General features: G+C 42.1%; 1 protein-coding gene across 1 annotated transcript in view; it reads left to right on the top strand.

The window, feature by feature from the left end:
* Window positions 1-14,944, top strand: part of LOC139412397 (protein kinase C-binding protein NELL1-like) — a 373,856-nt gene that overhangs the window by 34,054 nt on the left and 324,858 nt on the right. Inside the window, exon 4 of the mRNA XM_071159206.1 lies at window positions 6,171-6,341. Within this exon, the coding sequence (XP_071015307.1) occupies window positions 6,171-6,341 (171 nt within the window). The remainder of the gene's footprint in view (window positions 1-6,170; window positions 6,342-14,944) is intronic.

Raw genomic sequence — 14,944 nt, forward strand, 5'->3', positions numbered from 1 at the left:
GACTACCTAACATAACTGGTATCGTAATGGTATCGTACGGCCCTACATGAAGAATGAGGACGGACTGATTGGATCCAGACATTGAAACAGATTTCACCAATATTAAAAAATATGAATTTAAAAGATTGATTCTTTATTTTGAACTTAAAATAAAATGTATTGATTTGTTCACGTTTCTCACAAGATATGAAAATAATGCATTGGTGATTCATATTTCCTGCAACTTTCTAAAGAAGCAACGAAATGGGATGCCTCTTTCTGTGGGTGGCGCACAATGTCTATCACTGTAGCCAGTTAGCGATGCTGATGATAACGGTGTGATAATAGTTCTACCAATGTTTTGTGGCCTCTGCATTATAATACACCATGACTGATCCTATATCTCTCAGCCTCTCTAGCCTCTCTCTATACCTGGTATCCACCAAATGCTGCACTTTGTCCCCCCCACACAATTACAGCACTTAACCTTCACATTTCTTCCACATTCACCGTAATCATGTGCACCTCCACACTTGGCACATATTTTATTTTCTTTACACTGAGCAGCTACGTCCATTATTTGGCATTTAAAACACTGCGGTGCATATGGGACTAATTCTCTAACATTGAAACTAAGGAATCCTATCTGTGCTTTTCCCGGCAAGACTTTCTCAAACCTCCGCATCACTGATAAGCTTTCACTTCTTTGACCCTCTTTCCTACTGATCAACCTTTTGGCCTCAATCATTCTGCCTCCCTTCACATTTTCTTTGATATCATCCTTGGAGATAGATATTGGGACCCCAGTGATGACTCCCCTCAATCTACCACAAGCACCAGGGACATGGCTTTTAATCTTCTTCCCTTTAAGCTTTTCCATTTTCAGAACCTTCTCTTGCTGAGCCTGGCTACCACACAATATTAACAATATACCATTTCCAATGAACCGAGCTCATTTCACTTCACCTACCTCTTTCTTTACAGTATTATTTAGTCAGATAGGATGTAAGTGAGGCCCTGTGGTCTCATCAAACACTATCACCACTTTCCACTCCAACACATCATTACTCTTGCTTCCTACCTTGGCCCTCTTTATGCTTTCTTTACTAGATGCTCTACTGCTTTCTGTATCATGATCTCTCTTCTTCCTATGTCTTTCCACTACCAACCATTCTGGTCAATCTGGTCGTTGGGCAGTTTATTAAACTTAATACATTTTCTGCCGCTATTGTTCAAACGAAACGTCCCGCAGCAGCTTTTCGGCATCTAAAAAGTAGGATTAGTTGAAGAAAGTCAGTTGAAATCGGCTCTTTGGCTGATAATCGTGACGTACATTCCATGCGACAATCTGTTCATGCAAAAAATATAAAATATAAACGTTTAGAAAGTGTTTTCAGGTTCAAAAAAGTTTGGACACGCATTCATTCAAGAGTTTTTCCATATTTTTGGTACCGTATTTTAGATTCTTTAAAGTAGCCACCCTTTGCCTTGATGACAGATTTGAACACTCTTGGCATTCTCTCAACCAGCTTCACCTGGAATGCTTTACCAACAGTCTTGAAGGAGTTCTCACATATGCTGAGCACTTGTTGGCTGTTTTTCCTTTACTCTGCAGTCCAACTCATCCCAAACCATCTCAATTGGGTTGAGGTCGAGTGATTGCGGAGGCCAGATCATCTGATGCAGCACTCCATCACTCTCCTTCTTGGTCAAAAAGCCCCTACATAGCCTGGAGGTGTGTTGGGTGATTGTCTTCTGAAAAACAAATGATAGTCCCACTAAGCTCAATCCAGATGGATTGGTGTATCGCTGCAGAATGCTGTGGTAGCCATGCTGGTTATTAAGAGTGCCTTGAATTCTAAATAAATCACTGACAGTGTCACCAGCAAAGCACCATCACACCTCCTCCTCCATGCTTCACGGTGGGATTACCACATGCGGAGATCATCCGTTCACCTACTCTGCTTCTCACAATGACATGGCAGTTGGAACCAAAAATCTCAAATTCGGACTCCACTGGTCTAATATCCATTGCTCGTGTTTCTTGGTCCAAGCAAGTCTCTTCTTCTTATTGGTGTCCTTTAGTGGTGGGTTCTTTGCAGAAATTTAACCATGAAGGCCTGATTCACGCAGTCTCCTCTGAACAGTTAATGTTGAGATGTGTCTATTACTTGAACTCTGTGAAGCATTTATTTGGGCTGCAAACGGAGGTGCAGTTAACTAACTAACTTATCCTCTGCAGCAGAGGTAATTCTGGGTCTTCCTTTCCTGTATCGGTCCTCATGAGAGACAGTTTCGTCATAGCACTTGATGGTTTTTGCCACTGCACTTGAAGAAACTTTAAAAGTTCTTGACATTTTCTGGATTGACTGACCTTTGTTTTACCAAATTGGTAAATCTTCTGTATACCACCCCTACCTTGTCACAACACAACTGAAAGGGTCAAATGCATTAAGAAGGAAAGAAATTCCACAAATGAACTTTTAACAAGGCACACCTGTTAATTTAACCTCATGATGCTGGTTGAGAGAATGCCAAGAGTGTGCAAAGATGCAGACGTTTTGCTAATGTCTGGGTTGCAACCAGATAACCAAAATATGATATCTTTCCCAAGATGTCTTGATAGCAAAAAATGCATCTATACCTGGTTGTAATGTAATGGACCAGTTGGTTGTAATCTGGTTGTATGACGTCTTGTCAGACAGAAAACCAGTTTAGGGAATGAAGGATACCTAGTCAGTTGTACAACTGAATGCATTCAACTGAAATGTGTCTTCCACATTTAACCCAAGCCCTCTGAATAAGAGAGGTGCGGGGGGGGGCTGCCATAATCGGCATCCACGTCTTCGGCGCCCCGAGAACAGTGGGTTAACTGTCTCGCTCAGGGGCAGGATGACAGATTTTTACCTTGTCAGTTTGGGGATTCAATCCAGCAACCTTTCGGTTACTGGCACAATGCTCTAACCTCTAGACCACCTGCCACCCCTTTTACCAGACATAATTAAGACATCACATGCCAAATGTTGCCCGCTGGCCCTGTGAATGAATGAACCTGGATTAGGCAGGTTCTGGTTCTGATTAATCCCTTCATGAATAGATGCCTTCCACGAATGAAAATGCAGGCAGATTTGGATGCATGTGAATGGTTGTTGTATTGCCCAGCAATGAGGTTGGTGATCTCTTAGAGGTGGCAGTTGCCTGGGTACAGAGTACATGTGTTGATTTATTGTTGGCTCTTAAACGTTGAGGTCTGTCTGTTTCTCTGGAACAGCTCCCGAACATTAAAGTGGGAACAGGATCATCACATGACTTCGGAAGTGTTCAGTCACACGGCTTACGTCCCAAATGGCACCCTCTTTCCTATTTAGTGCACTTCCTGTGGGCCCTGGCCAAAAGTAGTGTGTTAAATAGGGAATAGGGTTCCATTTAGGATGCAGGCACACGCTCTGAGGGTTTACAACTTAATTAATTCTCGTCATATTTGAGTTAATCTCACTTCGTTTGATCAACGGCCCATTGAATCCACGGCCATATACATTATTATTATGTGTGTCGCATGCCAGTACTGTTTGGGATAGCTATCACGTGCTGCTCTCAGTTTTTCGGCAAACTGAGAATTGGGAGAGGGATAAATCCAGCTTCCCAGAATGGAGCCTCACTTGGCATTCTACATAGCGAGTTGGTTGTATCCTCGCTGGGCATAAATATGGATGGGGCCTGGCTGGGCTGAAGTGTGTGTGCGAGTTGGAACCCTGTGTGTGTATGTGTGCGTGTGTGTGTACATATGTGCACTTGCGTGTGTGGTGGAATCTGGAGATTAGAAACGGGAAAATGGTGGTTGTTTCAAGGGGCCAGTGTGCAGAAGTTTTTGAGGAAACAGAAATGTCACGCCTGGCTGGCTACGGTTCCCTGGGTGCAGGCTGTGGCCTCCTGGCTCTTAATTTAGCGCGGCTGATCAGAGCCTGAGTGCAGGGGGTAAGGAGATGTTTGGGCCTGGGTCATTACGCCCAATTGAAGGTTTATGGTGCCGCTCCTCCCTGTGTGTGCAATGCTGGACAGGTTTAGAGACAGACGGCTTTAGAGACACACTCCCACACTCCTCCTCTCATTCTCCTCTGGGTGCTGACTCTCTCGTCTGCTTTGCCTTTGCACCACTCTTGCTGTCCTTTTAAATGTTTTTCTTCTAATTTTCTTGTTCTTCAGACAGACAGCAGACTCTTCTTGTCAGTTCTCTTCAGACCATTTGTTTTCTTTGGTTCTGTTCTCTTTGGTTCTCTTCTCTCTTGTTTTTTTCTCTACTTTCCTCTTCTCCTGTCAGCCGAACCTTGCATGTCTTTTTAGATTATTATTTCGCCTGTTTACCTCTTGATGTTTGTATTAAATACTTTTTTCACTTGTTTTAAATCAGTCATTATGATAACAAACAGCTCCAAGTTGCCCATTACCCTATTGCCTTCACAAAAATATTGCATACAGTTGAATGTACACTACAGGTCAAAAGAACATCTAGAACATCTACTCATTCAAGTATTTTCTTTATTTTGACTATATTATACATTGTAGAATAATAGTGAAGACATCAAAACTATGAAATGACATATGGAATCATGTAGTAACCAAAAAAGTGTTAAACAATTCAAAATATATTTTATATTTGAGATTCTTCAAATAGCTACCCTTTGCCTTGATGACAGCTTTGCACACTCTTGGCATTCTCTCAACCAGCTTCACCTGGAATGCTTTTCCAACAGTCTTGAAGGAGTTCCCACATATGCTGAGCACTTGTTTGCTGCATTTCCTTCACTCTGCGGTCCGACTCATCCCAAACCATTTCAATTGGGTTGAGGTTGGGGATTGTGGAGGCCCGGTCATCTGATGCAGCACTCCATCACTCTCCTTCTTGGTAAAATAGCATTTACACAGCCTGGAGGTGTGTTGGGTCATTGTCCTGTTTAAAAACAAATGAAAGTCCCACTTAGCTCAAACCAGATGGGATCGCGTATCGCTGCAGAATGATTTGGTGGCCATGCTGGTTAAGTGTGCCTTGAATTCTAAATAAATTAGATGGTGTCACCAGAAAAGCACACCCTAACCACAACATCACCTCCTCCATGCTTTACGGTGGGAAATACACATGCAGAGATCATCTGTCCACCCACACGCGTCTCACAAAGACACGGCGGTTGGAACCAATAATCTCCCATTTGGATTCCAGACCAAAGGACAGATTTCCACCAGTCTAATGTCCATTGCTTGTGTTTCTTGGCCCAACCAAGTCTCTTCTTATTATTGGTGTCCTTCTATTAGTGGTTTCTTTGCAGATATTCAACCATGATGGGCTGATTCACACATTCTCCTCTGAACAGTTGATGTTGAGATGTGTTACTTGAACTCTGTGAAGCATTTATTTGGACTACAATTTCTGAGGCTGGTAATTCTTATGAACTCTGCAGCAGAGGTAACTCTGGGTCTTCCTTTCCTGTGGCGGTCCTCATGAGAGCCAGTTTCATAATAGCGCTTGATGGTTTTTGCGACTGCACTTGAAGAAACTTCCAAAGTTCTTGAAATGTTCCATATTGACTGACCTTCATGTCTTGAAGTAATGATGGACTGTCATTTATCTTTGCTTATTTGAGCTGTTCTTGCCATAATATGGACTTGGTCTTATACCAAATAGGGTTACCTTCTGTATACCCCCCCGCCACCATGTCACAACCAAACTGATTGGCTGAAACACATTAAGAAGGAAAGAAAATCCATAAATGAACTTTTAAGAAGGTATACTTGGTAATTGAAATGCATTCCAGGTGACTACCTCATGAAGCTGGTTGAGAGAATGCCAAGAGTGTGCAAAGCTGTCATCATGGCAAAGAGTGGCTATTTGAAGAATCTCATATATAAAATATATTTGGATTTGTTTAACACTTTTTTGGTTACTACATGATTCCATATGTGTTATTTCATAGTTATTTCATAGTCAACGTACACAATAAAGAAAAACCCTTTAATGAGAAGGTGTTTTAAAACTTTTGACGGGTAGGGTATGCATGTTGAATATTAAGACACCACATTCCCTCATTGCATAACCTCATGACCTCAAGCTAAATCCTTCTCCATATTTCTCAGGGGCTGTAAGCGCTTCAGTGATCTCTGAACTCTGCCTGTAACCTTCGCCCTCTCCTCCGTTGCAGTTACTTTGAGCTGGAGAGCAGTGGGCTGAGGGAGGAGATCCGCTACCACTACCGCTACAAAGGCAAGCCTCGCTCAGAGTCCTTCCCCTACCGACTAGCCGATGGCCAGTGGCACAAGATAGCCCTTTCCATCAGTGCTACACACCTATTGCTGCATGTCGACTGCAACAGGTAAAAGACACACACAGGCGTAAACACATGTATGCATATGCATGCACACACACCTATTGGTTAACATACAATCTAGCCATCTCCATTAGTGCTACAAGTACACTCCATACTACCTACAAGTACAAGCAGTAATACAGACTGAAAGTCAGGTAATGGAAGCATCAGCTTGAACCAGCTTGAACCTTATATAACTGGCATCACTCATGTCACCTTTAGCCTAAAATGGCGTCTTTGCTGGCAGGATGTTACCAGAGGTGAAACCCCTGATACTGCTGTGAACTAACACTGTAGAAACTCACAGGTGGATGCACAAACACCTACACACGTACACTAATGCACTTGTGCACATGCAGTAGGTCACGCACACACGCACACATATGTATACACACAAGCACCACAGCTTCCACCACACACTCAAGGCAGTTAACCCACTGTTCCCTGGGCGCCGAAGACGTGGATGTCGATTAAGGCAGCCCCCCACACCTCTCTGATTCAGAGGGGTCTGGTTAAATGCGGAAGACACATTTCAGTTGAAGGCATTCAGAGTTACAACTGACTAGGTATCCCCCTTTGCCTTTCACTCACACACACACACACTCACACACACACACTCACACAGGGGCATGTTGAGAGGCTGTGATATTTCCAGCTGTCTCCCATTGCCACATCCCCTTTGAGCATTCAGCGAGTGTCACAAGTTTCCCCGAGAAGTGACACCACTGATAAGCTCTGTGAGCTCATCAAGGTAAATATTTGTAAACACCTATTGTTGCTCTGGTGACAGGCTGCAGACAGTATGGGGTAAGAGAGGCAAGCTGTAGACTGTAGGGTTCTGTATTTGTGTCACATCTACACATCTACATACTTATGCACATGCACATTGCATGTGAACATACGTGAGCACACACACACACACCCCCCCCCCCCCAAGTTGTCAGATTTAAATATATATATATATATTCCATTGTTGGACATAAAACACCAGGAAATGAGCTCCAAGTGATTTTAATTGAAAAAAAAATATTTTCCAAAGTATTCCCACACATAATAGAGAGGTTTGAAATGATGTTTTAGTCAAACATTATATTTGTTTGGGCTTTTTGCAATCAATTTGCAGTCTACAATTCATTTTTAATTATGAACTGGGTGCTCCGTGGTATATCACGGGTATGACAAAACATTTATTTTTAAAATGGCGCTGAAGAGGATGGCTGACGTTTTACGGCATCTTACCGTAAGGTGCTACAGATGGTAATGCGTACTGCGCAGTACATCACTGGGGCCAAGCTTCCTGCAATCCAGGACCTAGATAAAAGGTGGTGGCAGAGGAAATCCCATAAAATGGTCAGAGACTCCAGTCACACAAGTCATAGACTGTTTTTTCTGCTACTGCACGGTAAGAGGTACCGAAGCGCCAAGTCTAGTACCAAAAGGCTCCTTAACAGCTTCTACCCCCAAGCCATAAGACTGCTGAACAATTAATCAAATGGCCAACTGACTATTACATTGACCCCCCCCCCCCCCCCATCTCCATTTGTTTTGTACACTGCTGCTACTCACTGTTTATTATCTATGCATAGTCACTTCACCCCTACCTACATGTACAAATTACCTCTAACCTGTATCCCCGCAAACTGACTCGGGATCGGTACCCCCTGTATATGGCCTCATTATTGTTATGTTGTGTTACTTTTTTATAATTTTTTACTTTAGTTTATTTGGTGAATAAAATTAACTGCACTGTTGGTTAAGGGTAAGTAAGTAAGTAAGTAAGCATTTCACGGTATGGTCTACAGTTGTTGTATTCGGCGCATGTGACAGATAAAGTTTGATTTGACTCTAATTATATTGGTAACCAGTTCATAATAACAATAAGGCACCTCAGGGGTTTGTGGTATATGGCCAGTACACCACGGCTATTGGCTGTATCCAGACACTCCGCGTTGCCCTGAATGCCAAGCGTCACATGTGGAGGAAACCTGGCACCATCCCTACACTGAGGCATGGTGGAGGAAGTATCGTGCTGTGAGGATATTCTTCAGCTGCAGGGACTGGGAGACTAGTCAGGATTGAGGGAAAGATGAGCAGAGCAAAGTTTTTTATTTTATTTAACATTTATTTAACTAGGCAAGTCAGTTAAGAACAAATTATTATTTACAATGATGGCCTACTCCGGCCAAACCCAGACGACGCTGGGCCAATTGTGCACCACTTTATGGGACTCTCAATCACGGCCGGATGTGATGCAGCCTGGATTCGATCCAGGTCTTAAAAATGAGGATATTTTGGGAGAGAGAGAAAAAGACAGAGATAGAGAGAGATTTCTAAAGTCTTAAAAATGAGGACATTCTGGGAGAGAGAGAGAGAGATAATGAGAGAGAGAGAGCATGGGAGAAAGTGAGAGAGCAAGGGAGAGACAGAGACAGAGTTGGGTAAGAGCAACAGCAATGGTACTGTAGTGTGTCTGATAAACGCCTCTTGCATTGAGATGCAGTGTCTTCGACCACTGCACCACTCGGGAGCCCAAGTACAGAGAGATGCTTGATGTAAACCTGCTCCAGAGCGCTCAGGACTTCAGACTGGACAACGCAGGACAACGACCCTATGTACACAGCCAAGACAACGCAGGAGTGGCTTCAGGACAAGTCTCTGAATGTCCTTGAGTGGCCCAGCCAGAGCCCGGACATGAACCCGAACTAACATCTCTGGAGAGACCTGAAAATAGCTGTGCAGTGACGCTCCCCATCCAACCTGACAGAGCTTGAGAAGATCTGCAGGGAAGAATGGGAGAAAATCCCCAAATACAGGTGTGCCAAGATTGTAGCATCATAGCTAAGTAGACTCGAGGATGTAATCGCTACCAAAGGTGCTTCAACAGAGTACTGAGTAAATGGTCTGAGTACTTATTTAAATGTGATATTTAAGTTTTTAAAAAACTGTTTTGCCTTGTTATTATGGGGTGTTGTGTGTAGATTAAATCAATTTTAGAATAAGGCTTTAACGTAACAAAATGTGGAAAAAGTGAAGGGGTCTGAATACTTTCCGAATTCACTGTATTTGCATTTTACGAACACAGTGTACTTTATTTGTGATCTTGTTATTTTTAGTCCCACCATTCAGCTCCACGAAACCCTTCCCATCTATCTCTGAACACCATCCAGTTTTGATTTCTATTTGCCATGTATTTTTAATTTGTGCTGTGATGTTTCACAAAATTCTGAACCTTTCTATTTTTATAGTATCAAAAGATTGTAAATTAAAGAAACATGTTTTCTAAGAGTATTATTATATTATTGATTGTAGAGGTCGACCAATTATGATTTTTCAACACCGATTCCGATTATTGGAGGAACAAAAAAAGGCAATACTAATTCATCGGCCTATTTAAAAAATATATATTTGTAATAATGACAATTACAACAATAGTGAATGAACACTTTTATTTTAACTTAATATAATACATCAATAAAATCAATTTAGTCTCAAATAAATAATGAAACATGTTCAATTTGGTTTAAATAATGCAAAAACAAAGTGTTAGAAAAGAAAGTAAAAGTGCAATATTTCCCATGTAAAAAAGCTTATGTTTAAGTTCCTTGCTCAGAACATGAGAACATATGAAAGCTGGTGGTTCCTTTTAACATGAGTCTTCAATATTCCCAGGTAAGAAGTTTTAGGTTGTAGTTATTATAGGACTATTTCTCTCTATACCATTTGTATTTCAAATAGCTTTGACTATTGGATGTTCTTATAGGCACTATAGTATTGCCAGCCTAATCTCGGGAGTTGATAGGCTTGAAGTCATTAACAGCGCAATGCTTGAAGCACAGCGAAGAGCTGCTGGCAAATGCTGTTTGAATGAATGCTGACGAGCCTGCTGCTGCCTACCACCGCTCAGTCAGACTGCTCTATCAAATATCAAATCATAGACTTAATTATAATATAATAACACATGGAAATATGAGCCTTAGGTCATTAATATGGTCAAATCCAGAAACTATCATTTCGAAAACAAAATGTTTATTCTTTCAGTGATATACGGAACCGTTCCGTATTTTATCTAACTGGTGGCATCCCTAAGTGTAAATATTGCTGTTACATTGCACAACCTTCAATGTTATGTCATAATTATGTACAGTACTGGCTAATTAATTACGGTCTTTGTTAGGAAGAAATGGTCTTCACACAGTTCGCAACAAGCCAGGATGCCCAACCTGCTGCATATACCCTGACTCTGCTTGCACAGAATGCAAGAGAAGTGATACAATTTCCCAAGTTAAAATAAATTCATGTTAGCAGACAATATTAACTAAATATGCAGGTTTAAAAATATATACTTCTGTATTGATTTTAAGAAAGGCATTGATGTTTATGGTTAGGTACACATTAATGCAACGACAGTGCTTTTTTCGCGAATGCACTTGTTAAATCATCACCCGTTTGGCAAAGTAGGCTGTGATTTGATGATAAATTAACAGGCACTGTATTGATTATATGCAACGCAGGACAAGCTAGATAAACTAGTATTATCATGTTAAGATTGATTGTTTTTTATAAGTTTAATGCTAGATAGCAACTTACCTTGGCTCCTTGCTGCACTCCCGTAACAGGTAGTCAGCCTTCCACGCAGTCTCCTCGTGGAGTGCAATGTAATCGGCCATAATCGGTGTCCAAAAATGCAGATTACCGATTGTTATGAAAACTTGAAATCGGCCCTAATTAATCGGCCATTCCGATTAATCGGTTGACCTGTAATTGATTGATTGACTATGACTTTTCAAATCACCCAGAAGTGCTATTTGCAGAGTTAGCCCCATGTAAATGTTGCAATTCTTCAGCCGTTCCTGAACCTCCGACCAAAAACCAGCTACATATGGACAGTGTCTCTTTGCAGCAAAATCTGCAGAGCTGGGAGGGTAGTATCCCCGACATATATAACATTCTATTGGTTGCAAGAATTGTGTATAATTTAAAATGAAAGACTCTGTTTTGAATCCGGTGTTGTTTTGTGCGTCAATTCATAAACCATGTACCATGGGATCGGTACATTGAAAAAAATTATTCCCAACTAGTTTGTAATCTGTATGGCAAAGCTGTCAATTTCTTGGTCCTTAAATGACACTTGTATACGTTTTTATTCATCACAATCTTCTTTAACCAATTTTGGTTTTTAACTCAGTGCCGACAGACAAGTTCCTTGCTTTCTCCCCCTCCCACTTGCCTCTTCCATTTTTGCAGTTATGCTGCAATTAGTTGGTTGTAATTTTGGGTAGAAATGCCCATATATTTTTGTTTGCTGCATATGTAACGCCACCAGTCCTATTTCTGATATAATTTACAAAGATTATAAAAAAATGTAACATTTGATTTTGGAGGCCAGGTCATCTGATGCAGCACTAAATCACTCTCATTTTTGGTAAAACAAATATTGCATATCTTAAATTCTTTCCACAATTAATTAATACTATGTGTAATAATGTAGGCAGTTCATACAAAGGATTGTTACCTTTAAGCAGTCAGTAATTAGTTTCAATTGTGTTTGGCAAGCAATTATTATTTTGGCAAATAATTATTGTGATTTATCCTGTATTGTCCCAAACCTCATTACCCCACAGCAACAGATGTGGGATACATACACACACACACATTCCCCACCATTCCCCCACAAACAACCATAAGCTCAGATGTTCAACAGTTGTTCCAACAGTCCTAGCTGATGGAGACACATTGGTCCCCCATTGTGACCATTCCCCAAGCATCTCTGTGCAGTCAGCCCTTTTGATTATTTTGTGACACCAGGGCCATAATGATTTGCCCCCTCTCTGATTGTCCGAGTGTGACCACCTTCCAATGGGTTACTTACTGCAGCTAGTGTTTGCCAGCACTGTCACTTCCTGGGTGGGGGAATTCCCACCGACTAGGTATAAGGTCATCAAGGTTTTCATTAGCAGCTTTGAGAAATTCCTTGTATTATTTTGCTCACCCACCCGAGGGCTTTGCTATTGTTAGACCAACCCTGCCAGACAGGCTCAGAATCTTGAGGGGCAGTGCTGCATTAGTGGGTCTCTGACCGCATGTATCTTTCTGTCTTTGCTGTATATTTTAGTTTTTATTTATTTAACCTTTATTTAAGTAGCCAAGTCAGTTCAGAACAAATTCTTATTTACAATGACGGCCTACCCCGGCCAAACCCAGGTGACGCTGGGCCAATTGTGCACTGCTCTATGGGAATCCCAATAATGGCCGGTTGTGATCAAACCAGGGTCTATAGTGACTCCTCTAGCACTGAGATGCAGTGCCTTAGACCGCTGCACCACTCAGGAGCCCAGTATAGGCTACTTGCAGTTCTCCTTGGTGTGTAGGTCGCTCAGGTGGGTGTCTAGGGTATAGGGTTGGGAACTGTTCCATCATGATAGGACAATAAATAAATAAACTATATCCCATATCTGCACAAAATTGAAATATCTCTCTGTCACAACTTCTGCTCGCAGATACACATGGGCTCTGAAATTTACAACCATTTTTATTTTTCACTCACTTAACTCCACACTTTTCCAAACACAGAAACAGACACCCCATTTTCCATCACAATACACTCGCACATACCCACATACTGTGCCTTCTATGTCCTCTGTTTGGTGTGTTTTGATCTCTACCATGTTAATTCCTACCTAATTTTGGGCTTTTAGTACTTTTGTGTTCCAGTTCCATTTATTTGAAGATGTATTATTTCAAGAATTATCCTTTCTTCTAATGCTATATTTGATCTATTTATAAAAACTATAAATATAAAGTTGAATACTAATTATTTTACAACGTTCCCTATCTTTAGTGGCTAGGAAAAAGCTTTTTTTTTCACCTTTATTTAACCAGGTAGGCTAGTTGAGAACAAGTTCTCATTTGCAACTGTGACCTGGCCAAGATAAAGCAAAGCAGTGTGACCCAAACAACAAATAGGCCATAGTGGCGAATAGGCCATAGGTGCAGTGATCTGTGAGCTGCTCTGACAGCTGGTGCTGAAAGCTAGTGAGGGAGGGAGATATGAGTCTCCAGCTTCAGTAATTTTTGCAGTTCGTTCCAGTCATTGGCAGCAGAGAACTGGAAGGAAAGGCGGCCGAAGGAGGAATTGGCTTTGGGGGTGACCAGTGAAATATACCTGCTGGAGTGTGTGCTGCGGGTGGGTGCTGCTATGGTGACCAGTGAGCTGAGATAAGGCAGGGCTTTACCTAGCAACCAGTTATAGATGACCTGGAGCCAGTGGTTTGGCGACGGATATGAAGCGAGGGCCAGCCAACGAGAGCATACAGGTCGCAGTGGTGGGTAGTGTATGGGGCTTTGGTGACAAAACTGATGGCACTGTGATGGACTGCATCCAATTTGCTGAGTAGGGTGTTGGAGGCAATTTTTTAAATTACATCGCCGAAGTCAAGGATCGGTAGGATAGTCAGTTTTACAAGGGTATGTTTGGCAGCATGAGTGAATGATGCTTTGTACGAAATAGGAAACCGATTCTAGATTTAATTTTGGATTGGAGATGCTTAATGTTAGTCTGGAAGGAGAGTTTACAGTCTAACCAGACACCTAGGTATTTGTAGTTGGCCACATATTCTAAGTCAGAAACGTCCAGAGTAGTGATGATGGATGGGTGGGTAGGTGTGGGCAGCGATCATTTGAAGAGCATGCATTTAGTAGTGCTTGCATTTAAGAGCAGTTGGAGGCCACGGAAGGAGAGTTGTATGGCATTGAAGCTCGTCTGGAGGTTAGTTAACACAGTGTCCAAAGATAGGCCAGAAGTATACAGAATGGTGTCGTCTGCATAGAGGTGGATCAGAGAACCGCCAGCAGCAAGAGCGACATCATTGATGTATACAGAGAAAAGAGACGACCCGAGGACTGAACCCTGTGGCACCCCCATCTGCCAGAGGTCTGGACAACAGGCCCTCCAATTTGACACACTGAACTCTGTCAGATAAGTAGTTGGTGAACCAGGCGAGGCAGTCATTTGAGAAACCAAGGCTGTTGAGTCTGCCGATAAGATTGTGGTGATTGACAGAATCAAAAGCCTTGTTCAGGTCGATGAATACAGCCGCACAGTATTGTCTCTTATCGATGGTGGTTATGATGTCGTTAAGGACCTTGAGCGTGGCTGAGGTGCACCCATGACCAGCTAGATACGGTGGGATTTGAAATGGTGGGTGATCTGTTTGTTAACTTGGCTTTCGAAGACCTTAGAAAGGCAAGGTATGATAGATGTAGGTCTGTAGCAGTTTGGGTCTAGAGTGTCTCCCCTTTGAAGAGGGGGATGACCGCGGCAGCCCAATCTTTGGGGATCTCAGACGATATGAAAGAGGTTGAACAAGCTAGTAATAGGGGTTGCAACAATTTCGGCGGATAATTTTAGGAAGTGAGGGTCCAGATTGTCTAGCCCTGCTGATTTGTAGGGGTCCAGATTTTGCAGCTCTTTCAGAACACTGGCTATCTGGATTTGGGTGAAGGAGAAATAAGGGGTACAGGGCTGTTGAACGGGGTAGGGGTAGCCAGCTGGGAAGCATGGCCAGCCGTAGAAAAATGCTTATTGAAATTCTCAATTATCGCAGATTTAT

Source organism: Oncorhynchus clarkii, chromosome 6, assembly GCF_045791955.1.
Source record: "Oncorhynchus clarkii lewisi isolate Uvic-CL-2024 chromosome 6, UVic_Ocla_1.0, whole genome shotgun sequence".
NCBI classification, from domain to species: Eukaryota; Metazoa; Chordata; class Actinopteri; order Salmoniformes; family Salmonidae; genus Oncorhynchus; species Oncorhynchus clarkii.